We start from the raw sequence: 25,599 nt of genomic DNA on the forward strand, positions 1-25,599 counted from the left end.
ACAGGCAAACGCCACTCATTTTCTTTAGTAAATAGAAAAACATTTGACATTACAGCTGTCCTGAAGACTTAAACATAGCATGATTTATTTGTACTTTTCATTTTGAGTATTTAAACCTAACACATGTATATGTCTCTAACACCTAGTACAGTCAAGATCAGCAAAAACATTTGACAAAAGTAGTTCTACATCAAAACTTGCTCTGTTGTCCTAATGCCAGCTGGCAGCGTCTCAGAAGTTTACCTGTGTCGACAAGATCAAGGAAGTCAGATAAACTAGAAAATGCTATTGTTTACCAAGTGACCTTTTCAGGAAGATGAAATTTGATTTTACAGTGAGTTCACCAGAGTTATCATACACTGACAAAAGTTTGGTGTAGGAACAGCCTTCACTCAGAAAAGGCTGGTTTGTAAATTTCACATTTAATTACAAAGAAACTGCAGATCACATTGAATAAACATTTTGAAGTAGAAAGATTTAAATATTTGTTTACAAAAAAGAAAAAAAACCCGGATAAAATGTACTCCAATAGTTTCATTTACAACTTCAAAAAACAAAAGAAAACATTTACAGAGTTAAACAAAAAACATAAGAACATTTGTTATTTGATATAAAATATACTTTCACTGACATAAAATAAAGTATATGTATTTTTAAACTCATTTCAGCTAAATTTCAAGGCAACATTCATATTTAAATTAAGTTGAATAATGTTCTTTAACTAAATAAATAAACGAATAAATAAATAAACCTTAATAGACATTAAAAAAATTAAAAAGGGAGGCGAACACACAACAAAATTACTAAAGCTTTACAACTGTAATAAATACAGAAAATATAAAAAAATTCAGAATAGTAATGAAAACTTTGTCTCAGTGAAACTAAAATAAAACTACATTGGAACCAACCATGGCGATACAGAGTTATTTAACACGTATTCAAACATACAATTAAAAAAATTAAAGACCATTATCTAATACTTAAAATGACTTGCATTGTAAAATGACTTTAGAGGAAGGGAAAAAAAAAGAGAGAAAATTTACATTGAGGCATCTCACCACAAGATGTCATGATTTTACAGTAAAGATACACCAAAGTCTGATGAAACGGGTAGATTTAAAAAAAGAAAATGCCAGTTTTCTTCTAGAATCTTTAGAATCTTTATCTTTTGAATGTTTAAATGGTTTATTGACACAGCGGTTTATGCATCACCGATCCTGCATTTGGGTCTTCGCTTGTTTAACTGAACTCTGATGGCCCATGAGTTAATTAGTCAGAGAAGGTCATTACTGACACCTCATGACAGGGTTTCCCATATAAACCTCCTTTACAATGCAGACTGTCAATTTAAGAGCCTCATCATCCTCTGAACAATCACACCCGGACCACAAAACGGTATGATTTAATATGACCTTTATATTAATCTGTCAATGTTATAGTGAAGAATCACCTGCTGATTTTTGTAAATATTAGTCAGACACTTTAAGTCTTATTCACTGTTTTTGTACACTGTTTCAGTCTTTCTATTTCATTAATAAAATCTGTAATTGTTTAGGTAAGCACTTGCCTCAAATTGAAGCCACAAAAAAGTTAAAAGAAATTAACTATTAACTGAAATAAATAAAATAACAAAACGTATTTATTTTATTTACATCTTACTTTCAATTTAACTTGATGTAATATAACTGAAATACAAATAATACAAAATGTAAGAGATGACAAAACACAACCATACTAAGAAATGTAACTAAAAAATTAAAATCAGTAAAACTAAGTAGATTAAAATAAAGCTAGAGTGTCCAGATATTTACTGCAATCTACTATGGAGATATAGAAACATTTCACAAAATATAAGTTATAAATAAAACCGATTGAAGTATGTTTCACAAGAAAATACTATTTCGGCCTTTCTACTGTACTTACAAATTTTACATTTAATTAAATATTTGATGTACTGTTTCTTTGTAATCATGTTATTTATCATCAATTTTTGAAATGTTTTTTTTTTCTTCAAGTGTTTATAGTGACCCCAAAACATACTTGAACACTTTAAAATGTCTTTATGTCATTGCATTAGATAACAAACAAGTGTCATTTATTTTAAAGAAAGCACTCTCAGTACTCTTGTTGTTCTGTGCACGTATTTCTAATTGAGTTCATGCAGTGTCATGGCAGGCCTGCATTCAATAAAACCCTGTTTGGCTCTCAGGGTCAGAATGGAGACCCTGGTCCAGTGCTCAGAGTAGCATTGCACAAGCCGTCTTGTGATTTTGTCGCATGCTGTGCTCTTGTGCTGATAAGGGTGAGATTTTAATGTCATGTGTGGCTCCATTTATACAAAAGCAGGTCAGTGTGAGAGCACGGGCTCCAAATGCAGAGCTCTTTCAGTGGTGCAGCTGAGAATGAAATGGGGTCTTTGAGTTTATCATGTGTTTATCGCAAAGCATATGTTTTAGAGCAGGGGAACTCAAAGTCTTGCCCATGCATGGGCCACAATGCAGGACAATGCTTTAGGTAAAATAATCAGAAAAGACACTGCATGCGTGCACTTTGATTGTGATGTAGTTTGATTATGCCCTCTGTAATCTTTTCCAAATTTGTCATTGGTTAATAGTTCTAGAAATACATATTTTCACCCCACATTGCTGTTTTGGGCTTGTTAGGATGCTCAAAAGTACAGAGCAATTTGTTCTGAAATTGACACAAAATGTTACTCCTTTCAGGGAAAAAAATGTGCAATAAGAGCTTAAAAACAGACAGTTTAACACTAAATGATGTATTTGCTTACTTCAATTATAAACCATCGCATCTACCAAGAAACCACCATTTTGACTTTGCAGATTAATTATAGTAAATTAAAAGCATCTATGTACAAATATATAAACATTTCAGATTAATTTACTTGAGGTAAGTATTTTGTTAAAAAGTAAATAAAAATTAAAACTAAACAAAATAGAAAAAAAGTTAATAGGGTACTTAACCATATAACAAGAAAAATATCTGCCAATATATTGTAAAATAAATAAATAAATAAATAAATAAATAAATAAATAAATAAATAATGAAATCAATAAAAGTGAAAACGATTATTTTTGTTTCAAGCATCACGTCATGATAAATTCAAAATATATCTTGATTCAGAAATGTTCCGAAATCTTGAAAGAATGTAACCAAATAGTGTCTGGTCCCCTTTGCCTCCCTAAATAAATAATAAAATAAATAGTAAACGTATGTCAATCGACTGTTTGGTCAGCAATATTATTCTTCCTTCTTTCTTTTTTTCTTTTATTATTATTATTATTATTTTTTATTTTTTTTGGAAATTCATACAGCTTTGGAGCTACTTGAGGGTGAGTAAATGAGGACAAAATTATGGGTGATCCCTTCTAAGACGCTTTCCCCCCATAGCTGCATTTGTTGCGATGCGCCATTTTCGCGAAATTTACCCGCTCAACAAACAATCTCTCAGAGCAGCGCAGTTAAGAAACCGAATCTATTTAATAAAACTTCCACACAGTTGCTTTAACTAAAACCGAGATTAAATGTGTGTTCCTCCACAGAGAGAGCCACGAAGAAAGCCGCACCTGTGACGATGTCGCGTCCGCTGTGAACAAGAACATAATCTGTCATTCACTTTAATTGCTCTGACATTCAAGAGCTCCTGCGTTCAGAAACGCATTAGTATGTGGTCCTGTGAGAGCCCTTTCCAGACTTACTGCGTGTTCGACAGTAACCTTGACATAAAAAGCACATTTAGTCTACCTGTTATTAAAACCGAGCACCTGTGAAACAACGCTGATGGCTGTGGAGGCATTCAGATGGGAAACGCGACCGTGAGGGACCACAAATGTGTATCTTGACAAGCACTTACTTATTTGGAAGATCGTCAGGAAAAAGGCAATAAGAAATGAATTAAGTAGACAATAATGGATCTGAAATGACAGCAGGTTATTCATTTAGATGTTGTATGAACAAACCCTAGAGCAGTTCACCCAAAACGAACTTTTTTATAATGTGTTCATTCTAGAGTTGTTCAAAATCTGCTGTAGAAGACTATAAATATGGAAATCATCTGTGTTGTAACTGTAACTTTTAAATGACGAAAAAAAACTGAATATCTTAGTCAAAGATCACTGTTCAACAAATGGAAATGGTCATGAAATATCTTTTGATCTCTACACAGACTGCAACATGTCATCACGACCAATCAGAATCACCTCTGCAGAGCAAACTATCACCTTCAATGGTAAGATGGTCAGAAACAATCAGACATTTATTTTTTGAGTTAAAGGGGTCATATGATGCTTTTTTTAAAGATCATTATTTTGTGTATTTAATGTAACAGGTATGTTGACGCTTTAATGTTCTAAAAACGTTTTCAAATACTATACATCATTGTAGGTCCTTTATGCGCAGTCTGCTCTGATTGGCCAACTGACCCGGTGCATTGTGATTGGCCGAACTCTGCAAGCACTTGTTGGAAATGTAACGCCCCTTTCCACAATTGCGAGCTTCATCTTTCAAAATAAATGTAATGACAGTTAATAATGTCCTTAGTTTTGATATCAGTTCAAGCCCGAAAGATGAACAGAGTTGCACAGTACACAAGCCACAGACAGTCGACTCCTGACTCCACTGTGCGCCACCCCCCGTCTCTCTCTCTCTCTCTCTCTCTCTATCTCACTCACAAACACACACACACACACACACACACACACAGACGTGCATGCTCCCATACCCGCACACACACACAATGTGCAAAACTCTGCATTTCAACATTCAATAGCAAATACTTAAACTAATAACGAAACATACTTTCGCTCATTTAGAAGCGCCAGATTGTCGCAGCAAAGTCAGAAGGACTTCCTCTCATAGGTTCACAAAACAGTCATCCATAAAATGCTTTGCTGTTCTGTTGTAAGTAATCCTAAATATTTCTAAATGCACCTACTTTCTGAAGGCCAGATAGAGTGCTTTTGCCTAGATACACCCAGCATCTCCCTGACATGACTGCCTCAACACTAACTGGTTACTGAAACCAGCCTTCTTTCTCTGCACGAACATTTGGCCAGCATTACGCAGATATTTCCACATAGACATGTGGGGTGTGTTTGAATGAGTCATTTTAGGGGGGTGGGGCAAAGTCCTAACTTTGATTAAGATTATCTCTTTGGATTTGAGACTTTAGTCAAGAGCTTGTAACACTCCAAAGAAAAAAAAAAAGGAAAAATTGAAATCACATTATATGACCCCTTTAAACTGTCATGTTTTCTACGATAATAATGTTTATTAAGCATCAGATCTGCATTTCAGAATGATTTCTGAAAGATCATGTGACACTGAAGGCTAAAGTAATGATGCTGGAATTTCAGCTTTGCAAATGACATCTAATATCATAAAAGTAGAAAAGCATTATTTAAAATTTTGGTTATTAATAGAATATGTGTATAAAATTTACTATACTATGAGGATGTGTTATAAACTTCACTTCTTCATCTACTCAGAGAGTATGCAAAAATTATATATTGCAAGATAACATACTGTATATGGCAATATCAATCGAAATATAGACAATTTATTTTAAAGACAGCAAAAGCAGGTGTTTTATGACGAAAGAATAGATGTGTTTGTGTTCAGATTGTATAGAATAAAGCATGATTTCTTAATTTCTCCTTTCTGACCCAGTTGGGGGTCATGACCCCAGAAAATCCAGCACAGTTCTGGACCTGGTGAGCGGCTGCCATGACCAGACCTCCTATACCGATGCTGACCGTCCTTCATCCAAACCCTGGGATGCAGGACAACTTCCCAAAGTCCATTGTGTGTCTAAGTCAGATTTTTTTAAATGACATGGCTTTTGCATTCCTGAATGCTTATTTTTAACTTTACAAAGTGACAATGTTAATAAATCAGCTCACATGCACATTGACAAAATTGAGACAGGCACATTGTGTAGCTGAAAATGTATTAGACTGTATCTAAAGAGCTTTGCTCTTCTCTGTAGTGCCCACAAAGACCAGCGAGGACAGACGTGGAGAAATGTCTTCACGGTTCATTAGCTTACTGAGGATTCCTCTCCTCTTGCTCTTGCTCTATGGGTTTGTGTGCTCACTGGACATCCTAAGCTCTGCTTTCCAACTGGCTGGAGGTAATTATTCATCCTTAACTGACCTTTACTCCACTTTTTGCATCTTTTAACCCAGGGCCATTTCTAGCCAATTTGATGCCCTAGGCGAAATCCCCATTGGCACTCCCCAGATTTTTATACATATACAGTTGGGATCGAAAGTTTGGGCACCCCTTGCAAAATCTGTGAAAATATGAGTAATTTTCAAAAAATAAGAGAGATCATACTAAATGCATGTAATTTTTTATTTAGTACTGTCCTGAGTAAGATATTGTACATAAAATATTTTAAAATTTATTCCACAAGAAAAAAAAAATGCTGAAATTATTAAAATAACCCCACTCAAAAGTTTGGGAACCCTAGGTTCTTAGTACTGTGTTCTGTTACCTGATGATCCTCGACTGTCTTTCTGTTTTGTGATGGTTGTGCATGAGTCCCTTGTTTGTTCTGAACAGTTAAACTGAGCAGCGTTCTTCAGAAAAATCTTTAAGGTCCTGCAGATTCTTCAGTTTTCCAGCATCTTTGCATATTTGAACCCTTTCCAGCAGTGACTTTATGATTTTGAGATGCACCTTATCACACTGAGGACATTTGAGGGACTCAAACACAACTATTTAAAAAGATTCAAACATTCACTGATGCTCCAGAAGGAAACAAGATGCATAAAGAGCAGGGGGTGAAAACTTTTGGAATTTGAAGATCAAGGTATATTGTACTTAATTTGTGTACCGGGAAACATACAAGTATCTTCTGTTGCTTACGAAGGGCAGAACTAAATGGAAAAAAATTATATTTCAACAAAATAAGACAAATTTGGCCATCTTCATCGTGTTCAAAAGTTTTCACCCCCCAGCTCTTAATGCATCTTGTTTCCTTCTGGAGCATCAGTGAATGTTTGAATCTTTTTAAATAGTTGTGTTTGAGTCCCTCAAATGTCCTCAGTCTGAAAAGATGTATCTCAAAATCATACAGTCACTGCTTGAAAGGGTTCAAATATGCAAAGATGCAAATATGTCACATTCAAATTTGTTGTCATAGCAACAACACTAATTTGTGGAGATTCAGCTGCATGGTAAGTTTCACAAATCTGAATGCATTATTTGTAAATTAACTGTTAAGATAAACATTTTGCACAATTTATTGGCTGTAATATCATTGTGCTGCCACTAGTTGCCTGTATAGCCCTTTGTAACAATCCTTAGCAACTAAGACATTGCACATAACTCATTTGGATTTGGATACATGTTTAGAGATGATCAATGGCTACTTTTTATATTTATCTCTTTTTTTATTAAATTGATTGGTTGTTGTGGCTTGAAACATTGCTTTAAAGTGTCAGTTATTGCATTTGTATTTCAGTCAACCCTATAAAACCCTTTTTTTAACCAAAACTACTTATAAAAACCTGATCAATGGCATAAAAGTAATCAATGCAGCTACTTAATCCTTTGCTTCTCATTAACGCGTGAACTTCCACTTTAAATCACGTGAAGCTCTGCCCTCTATGTGAATGACAGTGCTCCCTTTAACTGCTGTTAGAAGTGATTAACTGATTCAGCCTTCCGACACCTCCGTAAGGATGCATTAAACTTGACTCTAGCCCAATGATGTTGGGGGATCCTGTGGGGGCGGCAGTCATATTTCAGTGTGACAATGCCACTCTTTATCACAACCCTGCTAAAATGTAGCACTCATTGGCGCCCCTTCAGCTGGTGGAGCCCCAGGCGACCGCCTTGCTCATCTATGCCTAGAAACGACACTATTTTAACCACACATTTTCTTCTAGCACATCAGCATTTTACTTGGATAAAAAAAATGGCCTTTCACATTTTATTGTCATGAAAATTTAGCATATTTCTCAGACAAATCCCCCAATTCTTTATCTTTTCTTTTAATAGGGGTTCAACTATGATTTGTTTTCATGCAAGACATTTGAACCACTTTGAAAGATATATTTATAATAATTTACTTATATAGGCTATAAATTAATATGATTATTGCACACACACAAATATGCACACACACAAAAAAATATTCTGATTAACAACATATAATAAAGATAATTCAAAGATAAAAGAAATAAGTGTCTTTTGAAGTGTCTTTCATTTAATATAATTGAATATATAACATACAGTATGTACATTTATTTACTTTAAATTCGTACTTTCATCTACATTTTGCTTTATTTTGGGGTCAAGTGCGATTTGTCTTGAGGTAAAGATATAAAATCTTTTTATTTCATTTTTTATTTTATTTTTGTTTCATTTCTTATCCTATAATGTATATTTACTTGATATTTTCATTTAACCTTTCAGCCTTTTTACATTCTTTTTCTCTTCAACTGTGGTCAACTGTGATGTGTTTTCATGCGATTCACAATTTTATTTTAGTTATTAAAACTCCTGTGTGATCTTTTAAATATTGTTAATTACCTGCTTCTCTGTGAAGAGGATTGTTTAAGAGACCTTAACATTTGTGCATGTGAAGAAAAGCTGTGTTCTCAAGGTTGTGATCATTGGTTAGGCATTAAGATTTAGTTAATCAATTCTAAATGTATGTTTATGACAAGGAAGAAATGGATTTGCATGATTAACTTCAGCATGCGGCTCTGTGGTGCATGTCATCTGTACAGAACAAACCATAATGTGCTGTTAAAGGCTCAGTTCATCTAAAAACACAATGCTTTTTTTCATCGTACTATTGTAATTCCTTCTCAAACCTATTTGCATACCTTTTTTTTCTTTCTGTGGAACACAAAAGATTTAGTTTTGAAGAACATTCATGTTTTTCTTACCTACAAATTGAAAGTGAACAGGGACAGATGGAAAAAATGTGTAAGGTTTCGTGTTCCAATGAATCTGTTCATGCTGGTTTACAATTACAGTCCACGAGGATGAGTAAATGATGACAGGACGTTAATTTTGGGGCGGACTGGTCCCTTTAAGATTATGACGTCAAACCTTAAATCAAATGTTTCAAATGCTTTGCTCTTTTGTCAGGTAAAGTGGCTGGAGACATTTTCCAGGACAATGTCATCCTGTCCAACCCTGTAGCAGGACTCATGGTGGGGATTCTGGTCACGGTTCTGGTCCAGAGCTCCAGTACTTCCACATCCATTATAGTCAGCTTGGTCTCATCTGGATGTAAGAAACACAACTCATTTTTAGTATGGTCAGATTTCTAAACTAAACCAATAACCTCAGATTAATATCTTTTCATTATGGCTGTCAACTGATTACATTTAATTAATTGAAGTGCACTACACTATATTTTTTTTGGGGGGTTGGAACCTTTTTTTTTTTTAAACGAAATTATAACTGTTATTCATCGGGGATGCATTAAATTTATAAAAAAGTGACAGTAAATACATTAATAATGCTAAAAAGGTTTCTATTTTAAAAATGCTGATCTTTTGGACTTTCTATTCATTAAAGAATCATGAAAAATACAGCTTCTACTTATATATATATATATATATATATATATATATATATATATATATATATATATATATATATTATATATATATATATATATATATATATATATATATATATATATAAAGATAATTTAAAGTTATTGTTTTATGTACTTGTGCAGACAGATGTATAATAAAGACGTATGTGTAAAGGCCATTAAACTATCTTGGCACCTTGACTTTGAAACCAGCTTTATTTTAAAAGCCTGATCTGATCCAAAACGTCATGACATCCAAAGTTAATTTTAAGTTACTGTTAATAAAACAGCTGTGACGTGGCTTTATTCACCGCCATCATCTGTAAAACTGTTTTGACTTCAGATAATTTTTTGCGAAACTTGGCCCTGGATGATGCAACCGTTTCCTTTTTATTTCACATTATTTCCGGAAAACCTAATCTCTAGATGTTGTTCCTGCTTTAATCAAGTGGCATCTCTCACGGATGAGCTAATTAGCTTGTGCATATGCAGCGGTGGCCTCAAAGTCTGAGAAGCTTGTGAAGTGTGACTGTCAGAGCTCAATCCAAATAACCATCAGAGTTCAGATGCAATCACAACAGATGCAGCAATTTAACGAGGGAGTTTTGTTTGGGTTAATGAGCTTATGTTTGACACACAAGGATTTTAATATATAGATGCTACTGTGGGTCAAAAAGTCTGAGACCACAAGCAAAAAAAAAAAAAAAAGCACATGACATTGCTGTGTGAATTTTCAGTGCAACATTTACTCAAATTGTTGTGCTGACAATATAATTCATGATACAATAAATGCACTAGGAATAGTTCATCCAAAAATTAAAATATAATCACTCTCACGCCAACCATGATGTGTCTTTATAGGAACAGATTTGGAGAAATTTAGCATTACATCACCTGCTCACCAATGGATTTGAATGGGTGCCGTCAGAATGAGAGTCCAAACAGCTGATAAAAACATCACAAAGTAATCCACACAACTCCAGTCTAGCAATTAATGTCTTGTGAAGTGAAAATCTGCACATTTGTAAGAAACAAATCCTTCAATTTGACGTTTTTATCTTCATTGTCAAATCATTGTTTTCTATGAAAAAGTCGTCTTGTTTGATAAATATTCACAGATCAAGCACTGTTTACAATCAAAATCAGGATTTTGATGTGAGAAGACAACAGGAGATGGAGTTTTTCACTGCAGGAAGCATTATCATAGATTATGAAATCATATTTTTAGTAGAAGCAATGGTTTAGAGACAAAACATTAATAATGGATTTGTTTCTAACAAACACACAGATTTTCACTTCATAAGACGTTAATTGATGGACTGGAGTCGTATGGATTGCTTGTGGGTTATTGTCATTTTTATTTGTATTTTTTTTTATCAGCTATTTGAACTCCCATTCTGACGGCACCCATTCACTGCAGAGTATCCTTTGGTGAGAAGGTGATGTAATGCTAAAATTCTCCTTATCTGTTCCAATGAAGAAACAAATTCATCTACGGCTTGGATGGCCTGAGAGTAAGTACGTTCTCAGCACATTTTCATAAAAAAAAGTAAAGTAGATGTAGTGGCCTTGACCTTTGAGCCCCACCGTATGAGTGTGAATGTAGTAAATAGGGCAAAGGTATGTGTAGTTGAATTTGTTAGAGCAGGTGTGTTTCTGAGCCCAAAGCAATCAAATCTTGATCTTTTGAAATGGTTTGAAGAGATCAACCTTGAGTGACAAAGCTCTTTGAATGTGACTTGGCTGTTCTCTGAGTAAATGAACTGAAGCTAATGGATGTCAGCAGTGGGTGTGTGTCCATTCACGCAATACTCTGTGGGCCTTCAGCTGAAACACGAGCCGTGTTTCACTCCAGCTGCAAACCTCAGCAGTGTAAGGGGCAGTAATTACTGCAATTACTGATGCTAAACTACCCATTCATAATATCTAAATGGAAATTTGACTTGACTCTAATGCTTGTCTGATTTAAGAGTCAGTGGACACAAATGAAAAAGAAATGATGAGGTACAGTATCTGCCGTTGGTGAACAGAAGTGGCATTTACTGAAGCATGCATCACTACTGCTATTGCTTATGCTTTTTGATCTTCATTATTTGTTTTGTGTGTCTGTGCGTAGTGCTTGAAGTAAAATCTGCTGTCCCCATCATCATGGGCTCCAACATCGGCACGTCTGTCACCAACACCATCGTCGCCCTGATGCAAGCAGGAGAGAGGAACGAGTTTAAACGGTACCTACTGATTTTCACCATCGCCTTTATCATCACCATTTAATCAAACATGCAACCTTGCTGTTCACTTAAAGTATCCATGAGTTCATTTCAAAATGCACTCTTAATTTTGGCAGAATTGATTTCTGTAAGTGACCATGAAATCGAAATTATCCCCATTTAGATTGTCAATGCATGTTCTAGGTCTTACTGTGAATAATTTATCAGTGCATGTTATTCCAGCCTGATCTCACGGCAGTTTGTACATTTTTAAGAGGTGGCTAATTTGTACGACCTAATTCATACAAATTCATATGATCTTTGCTACATCGTACGTATTTTATATACGTAAGAATTTGTACGAATTACCTACTCTTGACCCTAAACTTACCTGTCACTGGGGTCTAGACAAATCAGACAAAATTGTATGAGTGAGGTCCTACCAATTCATACGAATTAGCAACCTCGTAAAATACGAATTGGATACGAAAAAAAATAAAAATAAATAAATAATTGTTATACATAAAACAAGAAAAATTCCCTGGATTTTCCCTGGTTTTTCTAAAAACAAGTCTTTATATATTGTGTACTTTTGCTTCTGATTTAATGCATTTTGATTTATTTTCTGTTTATTTATTTTTATTTAATAATTTTTTATTTATTTTTTTAATTTTCTATTTATTAATTATTATTATTATTATTATTATTAAAATTAAAAAAATATTTTTATCCACTGACCTTCTGAATTCTTGTTCCCTCATGGTGTCTTATTTTTTTTTTATATCATTCTTTATTTTTACTTTCTTATTTATTTATTTATCTATTTATTTTCGGTTTATTTACTTTTTTATTATTTCTATTTGTTTTTATTTATTTAACTAGTCTAATTTTAATTATTTTATTTAAAATGTTATTTGTTATTCATTGATTGATGTGTGATGTGTATTATTGTGTCATTTAATTTTCATAATTTAATAATATTTTATAATAATTTAATATAAAATTTATTTTATAGTAAAATTTTATAATTTTATAAATTTATATTATTTTGTTATAATTATTTTCCATTTATCATGTGTATTTGTAATGTTTTGACCTCTTGTTGATCACCTGTGCTCTCGTTCTCAAGGGCGTTTGCTGGGGCGACGATCCATGACTGTTTTAACTGGCTGTCGGTGCTGGTTTTGCTGCCGGTGGAGGTGGCGTCTGGTCTGGTGAGTTACCTGGCCAAAGTCACTGTCGGCAGCTTTCAGCTGCACAGCGGACAAGAAGCACCCGAACTACTGAAGACGATCACTGAGCCCTTCACCAGACTCATCATACAGGTGTGTGTGTGTGTGTGCACATGCAATGTGTTTTTAGACTTACTCATGTTTCTTTGAGTGATGAGATCCAGAATATTGACAGTGGCGTCTCACTCTTCTAGCTGGATAAATCAGTGATAACGGGCATCGCTCTGGGCGACGAGTCCATGAGGAATCACAGCCTCCTGAAAGTCTGGTGCAAGTCCAGCAGCTTTGTGGTAACTTTCTCCTGACACAAACATTTTTCATCCTCCAAATCTGCATATCTCATGAATTTACCCGAACTTTTACCTATTAATTCCCTTATTAACCTGAATTTTTTTTTTTTTTTTTTTTTAAGATGATGCAATTTAGTTTTATTTTAACTTGCATATATTAATTAATGAATGGATAAATGATTGAACAAACAAACAAACAAACAAACAAATACTATAATATAAACAGAAGTGCAAAATCAAAGTGAAAAAAATAAATGTTTAAATTATAAATATCATGATACTAATATAAGTTATACATAAAGTACACATTGAAAAAGATGTGAAATGTTTTAATAATAAACATAAAACAATACATAAACAAAAATTATAGACAAATAAAACAAAATAAATACTGTAATAATATTATGAATTATTAATAAAATACTAAATTAAATGTTTTAATTAATAAATTCTATAATAATATTATATATATACAGTACAGACCAAATTCACCTCATTCAGAGTTTTCTTTATTTTCATGATTATGAAAATTGTAGATTCGCGCTGAATGCATCAAAACTATGAATTAACACATGTGGAATTATATATGGAATTATATACATAACAAAAAAGTGTGAAACAACTGAAAATATGTCATATTGTAGGTTCCTTTTGCTTTGATTACTGCTTTGCACACTCTTGGCTTTCTCTTGATGAGCTTCAAGAGGTAGTCACCTGAAATGGTCTTCCAACAGTTTGAAGGAGTTCCCTGAGAGATGCTTAGCACTTGTTGGCCCTTTTGCCTTCTGTCTGCGGTCCAGCTCACCCCTAAACCATCTCGATTGGGTTCAGGTCTGGTGACTGTGGAGTCCAGGTCATCTGGTGCAGCACCCCATCACTCTCCTTCTTGGTCAAATAGCCCTTGATGCCTTCAGTGTGACTCTACAATTTTCATAGTCAGGAAAATAAAGAAAACTCTTTGAATGAGAAGATGTGTCCAAACTTTTGGTCTGAACTCTATATATTCAAATTCTAATCACTGTAATGCACCAAAATGGTTTATTTTATTTTATTTTATCCAATTATTAGAATACAGCAGTCATTTTGTGTTTAATAAAAATAACATGATGTTGAAATGCTTCACAATTCACAATTTTTCTCGATTAACAATGGGAATTTGGGTGGATAATTTGTTGAACTAACTGTAATGCAGTGTTAATTTTGACACAAAATTTTAATTTAGTTTTAGTCTTAGTCTTTTGACTATAATTCTTTTTAGTTTTAGTCAAGTTTTAGTCATCTGATTTGTTTAAATTTTAGTCGACTAAAATTGCTTGGTATTTTAGTCGTCTAAAATTGCTTGGTATTTTAGTCGACTAAAATAAGACTAAAATCAATAACAGATTTACTAGACAATTTTTTACAGCTGGTATAGGAAACAAACTTAACCAAAATATATAAAACACAAATTCAACTTCATTTCAACACAACTGTGTCTTTATTTCGATTCAAAAGCTTTTATGCAGCAACAAACACTGTCATGATAATGTAAACAATAACTAGCTGCCAATTGACCATCAATAAAAGAAACATAAAGTTAGGTCCAGGACCTTAAAGCTTACAGCTGAGCTGAACAATAAGTGCATACATTTAAAGTAAATATTTAATAAGTTGGGTGGATAAAAAAAGTAACAAGATTTTATAAGGTATTCATTTGTCTAGCAATATTGTATGTTTTAAATACTACAATATTGCTAGATTAGTATGTATAATGATAGGATGTGAACATTCACGTTTCACATGACTAATATAGAAATATTTGTGATATTGTCAACAAGTAGAACATTATAAAATATACTAAACATTAGTATTAATCAAATGTATTTATCATGATATTACGTATTAGTATTGTGCTCTCATCTAATTTGAAGAAGGGGCTATTTTACAGTACTTTTCAGTTCGTAATATTTAATGCTACAACATCTACGCACTGCACTATTCCAATTTTGCTTAGCTCAATAAATAAAAGAACATCGTTGTGAAATTACATTTGAGAAAATGTCCGGGTGGCTCGTCTGTAAATGTCTTTTCAAATTGGTTGTGTTCTTGCCACGAATGAGCGCTCCGCGTGCTTTACAGTTTGTTTTGTTTTGTTCGTCATCAAACGTGAAGTGAGCTGTGGACATTTTGTCGCTTTTTTAGACATCACCTCTTCGAATGCCGTCTTCCCGGGAGCTCATTTAAAAACTGAAAACCTTCGCTTCACGTCTCAATAAGTCAGGCTCTGATTGGTTCTCTTCTCTCATGCAGTCTCGCCTGTTCTGTTTTGCCGGTTCTTTTGCTCATTCCTCGCATCTCTCCCGTCTGCTGATTTGATTTTCGTCACAGTCTATTTTCGTCTCGTCCTTTATTCGTTGACGATAATGTCAATCAATTTAGTCATAGTTTTAGTCTCCATCAGTGCCTTCTATTTTAGTTTTCGTTTCGTTTTCGTCCGCAAAAATATATTCGTGACGAAAATAATGACGAAAATATTTAGTCAACGAAATTAACACTGCTGTAATGAAATGTCAGGATAAAGAAAAATAAGTTTTATTTATTTTAATAAAGTAATTCAGATTTTTCCCCCTCTGGTTTTGGGGTGAAATGAGACTAGGACAGGCTTTGTGAGTTTCACCCTCCTGCATTAACTTTCGTATTCAGTTCAATGCTTCATGAGTAAAGTAAAGTTTTCCTGGTCAGGTTGTGTTTGGATCGGATCTTCAGCCGCTTACAGACTATTGAGAAAACACATCTAGTCTCCAGATGATCTGCTGTCAGTCATTCTGTCACTTGTCATCCGCTCCACACTATTCTGTCAAAGTCTCATCTCTGTTCACTCCACCTGACCATATTTCACAAGAAATACTTAAACTTTTCTGCTCTGCAGTATAGTTTTCATGGAAATATTCCTCTTTCTCCCTCTCCAGTCCTCGGTGAACGTGACATCAGCTGCCGCCCAGAACTGCTCCACTGAACTGCATTGTGGGAAGGATAGTGATCTCACCTGGATCACACAGAACATCAGCTCACAGATCAACACAGAGAAATGTGAGTGTTGAAAATATGCCAGTAGTTTAATGTGAGGTGTAGGTTTAAGGGTAGGGTTAGAGTAAGAGGATAGAAAAATAAAAAATACAGTTTGTACAGTATAGAAACCGTTACGCCTGAGTCCCCATAAATCACAAACACAAGTGTGTATTTTATTTGTGTGTGTGTGTCTATACTGTATATGTATTTAGTAGCGATTTATTTTTTAAATTAAAATGTATTTTATTATTTTCTATGTGTTTATTCATTTTTGTATTTTATGTGATTTCAAATTTATTTTTCTTTCTTTCTTTCTTTTTCCCTGTCTATTTGTATTTATTAGTTTTGTTTATTTGTATTTCATGTACTTTCTATTTGTATTCATTTATTTATAGACAGAGTATTTGCTATTGAGTCATTTATCATGAACAACCTGACCTTCTGGTTACCGTTAACTTTGCTTTTGTTTGAATCTGTGTCCATTAATGCCTATACAGTATGTAGTCTTGATCTTTCCCTCTTGTTCTCCGTCTGGTTTCCACAGGCCGGCATCTGTTTGTGGACTCGGGTTTGTCAGACCTGGCGGTGGGGCTCATTCTGTTAGCCAGTTCTCTGATGGTGCTGTGCACCTGCCTGCTGCTCATCGTCAAAGTGCTGAACTCTGTCCTCAAAGGTCAAGTTGCAAAGGTCATCGAAGGGGTCATCAACACGGGTGAGCAGCCATGGGCATGAGGAGGGAGACCCGGAGAACGACAAGTCTTTCTGTAGTATTTACAATAGGGGTTACTGAAGATTTGAGATTATTTTTAATCCTTAAAAATGTCTGTTCAAAATCTTTTGACTGGTAGTGTACATATCAAATGGTAATTTCTGTGTACTGTCATTTTTGTTTTGTATAGGCACACAGCCATATGCTCTTACTATACATCAGCAGCTGTCTCTTTTGTGTCTATTTTTAACTCCCTGTAGATTTCCCGTACCCTCTCGGCTGGCTGTCGGGATATCTGGCCATGCTGATGGGAGCAGGAATGACCTTTATCATCCAGAGCAGCTCTGTTTTCACCTCGGCTATGACTCCACTCATAGGTACATCTCTAATGAATGACTTCTTCAACAGATCATCGTATTAGAAGTGACCCTGCCAACAAAAGCTCATTGTTAACATCGCACGAATGAGACGACCAGCAGGCAGCAGCACAAGATTGCTCTGAAACACATTAATAATGCATCCACCCGAGTCCAAAAAGGCTATTCATGTGTTCATACTGTAGGCCAGGAATGTAAACAACGAGAGTGCAACAGTCAAGTAAACAAAAAACAGCAGAATAAATGCCATTTTTCAGGTAAAACTATAGACATCACTGAAATGAAGTTTGAGGCAGCTGTGAAAATCTGTATTGTGTTTTCATGGTTGGATGTGCAAACACATAAAAAGAAGATTTTTGCAATAAGTCCCAGGTTCAAAAGTTATTCTTTTTTACATGATGCATTACATTTTACATGGTTATAAAACCATGTGTCAATTCAGCGTTTTTTGTTTTTTTTTGGCTGTAAATTAATGAACAGTAATAATCAGCAGACTGACTGAACTTTAATTTTTGATGCACACCCTGGTGTTTTCTTCAAATGTAGAGCAAATGTGAGCATGAACTAGTCGCTAATAGTGCTTTTGGCTCAAATTAAATATTAACTGCACCCCTGTGAAATCAGGCAAAGTGATGGTGCTTTCCCGTTCAAGTATTTCATCATCAATTTGCACCCATTACCTGGAAATTATTCATCAGCCGCCGCATGATTATGATAATTATTAACTTTTCAGCCAATGGGGATCACTCTGTGTCTTTGAGATTACAGTTACTATGGAGATCATCTTTTATTAAACCCCCTGAAGAGTTGAAGTGTCACTGGACGTATTATTAATAGCAGAAAGAGGGTTAAAAGATCATCAGCGCTGACTAAGGCTGACCTCACAGCTCGTTCCTGGAGAACATTTACATGTCCCTATAGTTTGTTTTTTTTGACATTTTCCTGCTGCATAGAAATGTCATAATTATGTGTGTGTATATATATACAGTAGTTAAGAATTGTATAATTTTATTCAATGACAAAAGTGACACTAAAGACATTCTATTTATCAATTAGTTCTTAAAAAAAGGATAATGGTTTCTACAAAATGCGAAGGCGCGCATCTGTTTTCAACCTTGAGTAGCAAATTAGCATATTAAGATTGAGATGAAAAATTCAGCTTTGCATCACATAAATAAATGACATTTTAAAATATATTCACATAGAATACAGTTCTTTTGAATTGTAAAAATATATCCCATTATTGCTATTTTTACTGTATTTTTGATACAGCCATAGTAAGCATAAAACAAATTTCGAATATTAAGTTGTCACAAAGGCTGCATCTCATTAACTACGAAGTCCAGTTTCACAAACTGCTGATACCCTATCATCCGTTTTGTAAGTTGGTTTCAGATATCTAGATCTCAAACCAAAAGACTCATGCTTCATATCATTTCTTGGACAAAAGCCCTTTTGATTGCTGTATGTTCGTCTCTGACTCCTGCAGGGATTGGCGTGATCAGTCTCAATAGAGCGTATCCTTTGACCTTGGGCTCCAACATTGGCACTACCACCACGGCCATCCTCGCAGCTCTCGCCAGCCCCAGAGAGAAGCTTCCTGCTGCATGCCAGGTACCACAATAACACACAGCTATTAGCTACTGACAAATTTCAGTTATCTAAAATTGTCACACCTATTGCGCCTTATCAAAAATTCTGGGCAAATCTGCTTTCTTTTCCAACTAGATGATGATGAAATTTTATCTTCTGGACACATGCCACTTTTCTTCATTAATGCATTTGTTTACGCATTTTTTAGTGTTGCTTGCTTAGTCATACTGAAGATTTGGGGTTTGTTTCGATCCCTTAACACAAGTATTGAACTCAGAGCTTAACATGTTCTGCTTCATTTGTTTATGAATCATGTCATGAATAACTAAAGCTTTTCAGTATGTTGAAGAGAGGTGTACTGTACTGGTAAAAATCTCATAGACTTACATTGGGTACATGCACTAATTATCCTAAATCAGAATGAATCCAATCCCACTTCAGATGTTTATATGAACCTCAAATGCAGTGTGATTCACATTCGTTTAAACGTGCATTACATGTATTACAGTCGTCAAGGAATTATTTTTGTCTTGATGCCCAAAAAGAAAGTTAACAGATGTCAGAAGAGATTTATATATATATATATATATATATATATATATATATATATATATATATATATATATATATATATACACACACACACACACACACACACACACACACACACACACACACACACACATATACAGATATTGAATAAATGTTCAGTCACATCCACTGACTGACATATGGACATTTGTAAACCAGTTTGGTTAAAAAGCAATTTTCTTATTTGCTATTTTTGTCTTGTTTTCCATCTAAACATCCTTAAGTCAAGATACTTTAACTTGAAAAGCAAAATGACATAAGATATTAACTCGTGTTTTCTGAAAATAAGTTTATTAAAACAAGTTTTTTATTTTTAAAAAAAAAATATATATATATATTTGCTAATGGGGCTAAAAAAAACCAACCAAAACAAGCAAAAAAAATAATAATTTTTTTTTCATTTAGATTATTTTTTTTCCACTCCATTGGCAGATTTGGTTGTGGTTTTAAGTTTAAACTCACTTAATCTTAATAGATTTGTCAGAAAACAAGACTTGATGTCTTGCATAATCTAGTTTCTTAAATGAATGTGTCTTGATCTAATAATGTTTAGATGTTTGTGAAAAAAAAGCCAAAAATTCTAAGAAAATTTAAATTTGCAGTGTACAGAAGACAATAGTTTCATCATCCTGGTGAATTTAGTTCAAGCTTTGTTCTTATCCAGTCAGCGCAGTCAAATGGATAATACGAAATATTAATATTTAAACAAATTTCAAGTACTGAATATTTAAAAACATCTACAGCCCGCACTCACACAAGTGAAAAATCTTGTTTGCTTTATTCTTTTACTCTCATATTCCCTCTAGATTGCCTTGTGCCATTTTTACTTCAATATTTTTGGGATTTTACTGTGGTACCCAGTCCCGTTCACGCGTCTGCCCATCCGTATGGCGTCTGCGCTGGGTGAACGCACTGCCAAGTACCGCTGGTTTGCTGTGCTTTACCTTCTGGTGTGTTTTCTGCTGCTGCCTTGCCTCGTGTTCGGCATCTCTCTGGCCGGATGGCAGGCCATGGTCGGCATGGGTGCGCCGTTCGCAGCGCTCACCATCTTCGTCCTCCTGGTCAACCTGATGCAGTCCCACAGCCCCACGCACCTCCCGAAGACCCTGCGCAGCTGGGACTTTCTCCCGCAGTGGATGCACTCTCTCAAACCGCTCGACAAGCTCATTACCAAAACAACGGCGCTGTGCTGCAGCCCGGCTCGACTTAATGACCCAGATGTGGTTGTAGTGACTCCAGACACAACAAACATCAAGCCAGAGTCAAAGAAACAAAGCCAACAGTGGTATGACAACCCTGCCCTGTCCTTACCTGAGGAGATTTCCTCAGAGCCAAGAGTGTTTAGACTTAAAGGGCTAGAAAGATGCAACAGCACGCCATTGTAGATGTGTAGTCTTTCCAAAATAGACCATCATGGTCTAAATGGCCAGTCGCAGATTTATTCTCTAGTCCAAAACCTAGTGAGCTGCTTATGTAGACAGCATTTTAAGACGGCATATGCATGAATGCACCACCTAAGATATTGTTTTGCGCAAATTCTAAGATAGAATCTCATAATGCACTGCAACAAGCTCAAATCTATCCAAGATGGCAGCCAAATGTAATTAAAAATGGACTACTATATCTGTTTTTTTCCTATGCTTATTAGAGTTTATATGCAAATTTAAATGCTGCATTTATTTGATCAAAATATGGTGAAATATTATTACAATTTAAAATATCTGTGTTCTGTTTGAATACATTTCAAAGTATAATTTTTTTCTGTGATGCAAAGCTGAATTTTCAGACACATTACTCCAGTCTCCAGTGTCACATGATCCTTCAGAAGTCATTCTGCGGATTTGCTTCTTTATAGCAGGTTTACTAGGTTTTGGAACAGATGCTTAGTTTTACATCTGGTGCTCATTCAAATTCTAAATGCACTTTTTGAACAAATCAGTCTAATTGTATTCACAATAATATTTCCACAATAGGTTCAGAGAATTATATGAAGCTTCATCTCGAGGCCATTGTGTCTCTGAGGAATCTGGGTGAACATCTTTTGCTGTTTTGTCCTGCAGTCATGCACGAATGTTTATTTATCTGCAGCGCTATGTAAATCTCGCTGAATAAGAGGTTTGAAAGTCTGCATTGACAGACGGGATCTGTATGGCACAAACATAATAACTCAGGGCCATCCCATCATGCCTTGTGCTATTAAATATGCAGATATTAAAATGCAAATAGTTTGCTTTTCATTTCCTTGCATAATGTCAATGAAAGAATGGACCACATGGAGTATAACTGGAAAATAGTTTGTTTTAAGTATTAAACCTTCTCCAGTGTTTTGCATGCAAGTTCATTTTAAAGCAAATATTTGCTCTATTTTCCGAATGTAAAAATTGCAAGAAAAGTGTTTTGATTTGGAGTAGTCTCCAACAAGAAACAAAAAAAATTAATTAAGGATTTGTTCATACAGTGAAAAACACATCATTATAGATAAATGATAAGAAACATACAAGCATACTTGTTATTTTGTGGTGTAATGTTCTTCTACCCCAGCAGGGTACTGTTTGACACATTTGTTGTATGATGCACTCTGTTTCTCATGCTATTTTTTTTTTAAAAAGGTATATGTACATTATGCAGTATTCAGGAAGTTCCCGTGTGTAAATTCCCAGGTAGCGCCTCATGCTAGGGTCGGTGTGACAGGCTGAGCGCTAATTATCTGGAGACTGTGGAGATGACATTTCAGGTGTTTTTATAGGTACATTGACTCACAGAAACGAACACAAACACACACATAGTCTGCCATTGAGATAAATGGGAATGCTAATGGATAGCGCTCTCCGGGGTGTTATGGACTTCCTTTGCTGATACTGTAGTTAATAGTTGGGGGTGTGTAAAAAACTCATTTAATAGCAGTGCCAGAAGGTATGGAACATGCAGACCACATAAGGAAGTTTGAGGGCTGAGTGCAAGTATTTTTCATTTAAATGACGGGCATTGCCATAATATACAACTTAAAACAAATTATATGGTCTTTTACACTTTTCTGGTTCTGGATAACCATAACCTTCATTTCACTTTCAGACGTAAAAGAGAAGTCAGTTAAATAACTTACTAAATTAGAATATTATACTGCATGTCCAAACAGCTGATAAAAACATCACAATAATCCAAAAGTAATCCACACGACTCCAGTCCATCAATTAATGTATTGTGAAGTGAAAACTCTTTGTAAAAAAAAAACTTTAACTTTAAACTGTCACTTCCATCTAAAATATGTCTATAATCCATAATATTGTGTCCTCCAATGAAAAAGAGCATCTAAATATCCTCTCACCCACATATTTGTTTAGAACAGATTTTCCTTGTACACAGAGCTTGATCTGTGCACATTTCTCTCCTGAATCAGACAAGATGACTCATAATTATTCAACGGTTTAAAGTTAAAACACCTTAATGATGATGGATTTGTTTCATATTGTAAAATCTTTTTTCCAACTGTTCGACCTCTCATCCTGACGGCACCCATTTACTGCAAAGGATCAATTGGTGAGCAAGTGATGTAATGCTGTAGAAACAAACCTATCTACATCTTGGATGGACTGGAACATTTTCAGCAAATTTTCATTTTTTGAGTGAATTATTCCTTTTAATATCCATGGATCAGTTCTTAGGACGCAAATCCAACTCAAACATTTTCGATGAAAAATTGCAGTTGAATCCACATCCAGGCTTAATCTGTGATCATAAATAGGGTCTGAACAAAGGCTCTTTTATGTTTTAGGTCAGGGAGTCAAAGATCTTATTTAAACCAAATGTTAGAGGGTTTTTCTTGGTAAAAACACATAGAAACATGACATGTTGAGGCAGCACTGTATCATGTGTTCATAGATGGAAGATTAAGTAGTGTGTGTGAAGGATGTAACATCATTTTAATTAACTGTCTGCTTGTCCAGGGCTTATAATGTGACTTCTAGGTACGCGAATGAAAGCTCAAGATAGGCTTCAGTCAAATGAAATGGAAGCAATCAAGGTGAGAATGTATTAAATGATAGAAGTCTTTTCTGAGAGGAGGAAATTGTGGGATTTTTTACATTTCTAAATAAATCTGTCACTGATCTTTGCTTATTAGATTATCATCTTTCCAAGTGAATAGCAAACAGCGATAAGTCCTTGAACAGGCTGTAGGAGTCTCGAGCATCTTTTGGTGTCTGACTTTGCAATTTGCAGCCTTTTCATGGAAAGATAAATTCCTGAGAGTGTTTCTGCTCGCCGCAACAGCTCTGATGATAAAAGCTAGGAAGCTGCAATAGAAAAACAAGTTTATGATGAATCTCCTACGTTTCTGAAGAAAAACACAGCTGTTATCTTAAGATTACCTAAATGTATAAATAGGCAGAAAAGCCATTACTAATATTTCACATACTGGAGACATTGTACATGTTGAAGATGCATTTTCAGAGCTCACAAGAGAATTATATGCATTTTCTTCATGAATAATGCATAATGTCATAAGAAAAGAAGATACATGCACAGTATGTTTTTGGCAGATGCTTTCATCCAAAGTGATTTGCAGTGCATTCAGACTATATTATTTGATCAGTGTGTGACCTTGACCTTAGCTATAGCCAGACCAAAAGCTTTCACCTTCAATTACACTGTAATGGATGGCTGTGGACAAGCACTTTATTTGAGAGATAGTAATGTTTAATGCAGCATTTTTAAAAGGGACGCCATAAAACACACTCACATCTCTTCGCTAATGAGTGCTACTTTTACCTCATAAATGTTAAGAGGGTTATGTAATCAGTGTTGCGCTGAAATCATCTTTCCATACATCTACTAAGAGGGGACAGGTGTTGTCTAACTACACACACATGCTGCAGTGTTCAGGATCTGTTCCAAAACGAAGAAGCTGTCTGTATTACTGCCATGGCTCGAAAGGTCATCTTTATTCCAGTGTACTCCTACTGTAAATGTTCACAAGCTTTTAACTCATTTATATCTTTGATGACTCATCTTGCACTACACCGATTTTTGACCAATTAGATGATCCATAGAATAAAATCTCCCTCCAACAAATACAACCTGCACCCAACTGGCAAATGGCAAATCATTTTACTTAATGAATTTGATTTGTCCTTCCCAAAATTCCTGTTTCAAAAGGAAACAAGAAAAATAGGAAAAAGCTTCACCATCAGATAATTCACCGACGATGCCAAAAAAAAAAAAAAAAGATACCAAAAAGCAATTATTATAATAGTTCAGTGTAGATAAAAAGCCCCTTCCATCTGATATTTAGCTGCTGAGCATGGACTTACTTTAAAATATATTAGAAAAAGTACTGTATATATATATATATATATAAGTATGTGTATGAGTGTGTCTCGTATGCTCATTAAAACCACATTTATTTGATAAAATAAAAAATATGTTGAATCACACTAATAATAAAAAAAAAAGAAATAAAAAAAACATTGCATTTAGATTCAAACATATTTTACACAAACTTTCATTATTGAAAATTCAATCATCCATATTCACCTTCCAGACTTCACTTCCAAAATATTTAAAAATACAGCCTATAATATTCATCAGACACAGACAAAGTTTTTAAATATTCACTTCCACAAATTCAGTGGTTCAATTTGGGCAGAGAATTAAAACATTGCACATCCAGGAACTGCAGGAATAGCAATTAATAATTTCTTTCAAAAACAAACAAAAACCAGTAGTAGAAATAATATGTTTGTATGACGTGCTGAAATTCTTCTCACAGAGCGTTCAGAATTGGTCGTTTTCAAGGTTCTATTTCTGTTAGAATGCTGCTTAAGAAGACAGCTGCCTATTTAGACAACAGACAGACTGCTTGCTAGGTTTTGATTCAGAGCATACAGCAACTCTTGAGTTACATAACAGAGTGAAATGAGGCAAAGTTGCATGCAGTCCTTTAAATGAAGCAACGTTCTCAGTTCCTCGCA

The 25,599-nt window shown here is 34.7% G+C and overlaps 1 protein-coding gene across 1 annotated transcript; it reads left to right on the forward strand.

Annotated features, from left to right (window-relative positions):
- Positions 1 to 1,324: 1,324 nt before the first annotated feature.
- On the forward strand, positions 1,325 to 23,742 carry slc34a1a (solute carrier family 34 member 1a). Its single transcript, XM_052573663.1, has 13 exons — positions 1,325 to 1,395; positions 4,184 to 4,246; positions 5,686 to 5,820; positions 6,005 to 6,148; positions 9,127 to 9,270; positions 11,700 to 11,811; positions 12,920 to 13,115; positions 13,217 to 13,312; positions 16,261 to 16,381; positions 16,905 to 17,072; positions 17,330 to 17,446; positions 18,936 to 19,060; positions 20,437 to 23,742. Exons 2-13 carry the CDS (start codon positions 4,192 to 4,194, stop codon positions 21,013 to 21,015), a joined length of 1,992 nt encoding a protein of 663 aa, XP_052429623.1. The 5' UTR covers positions 1,325 to 1,395; positions 4,184 to 4,191; the 3' UTR covers positions 21,016 to 23,742.
- The last annotated feature ends 1,857 nt before the right edge of the window (positions 23,743 to 25,599 follow it).

Source organism: Carassius gibelio, chromosome B14, assembly GCF_023724105.1.
Source record: "Carassius gibelio isolate Cgi1373 ecotype wild population from Czech Republic chromosome B14, carGib1.2-hapl.c, whole genome shotgun sequence".
In the NCBI taxonomy this organism is placed as follows: Eukaryota; Metazoa; Chordata; class Actinopteri; order Cypriniformes; family Cyprinidae; genus Carassius; species Carassius gibelio.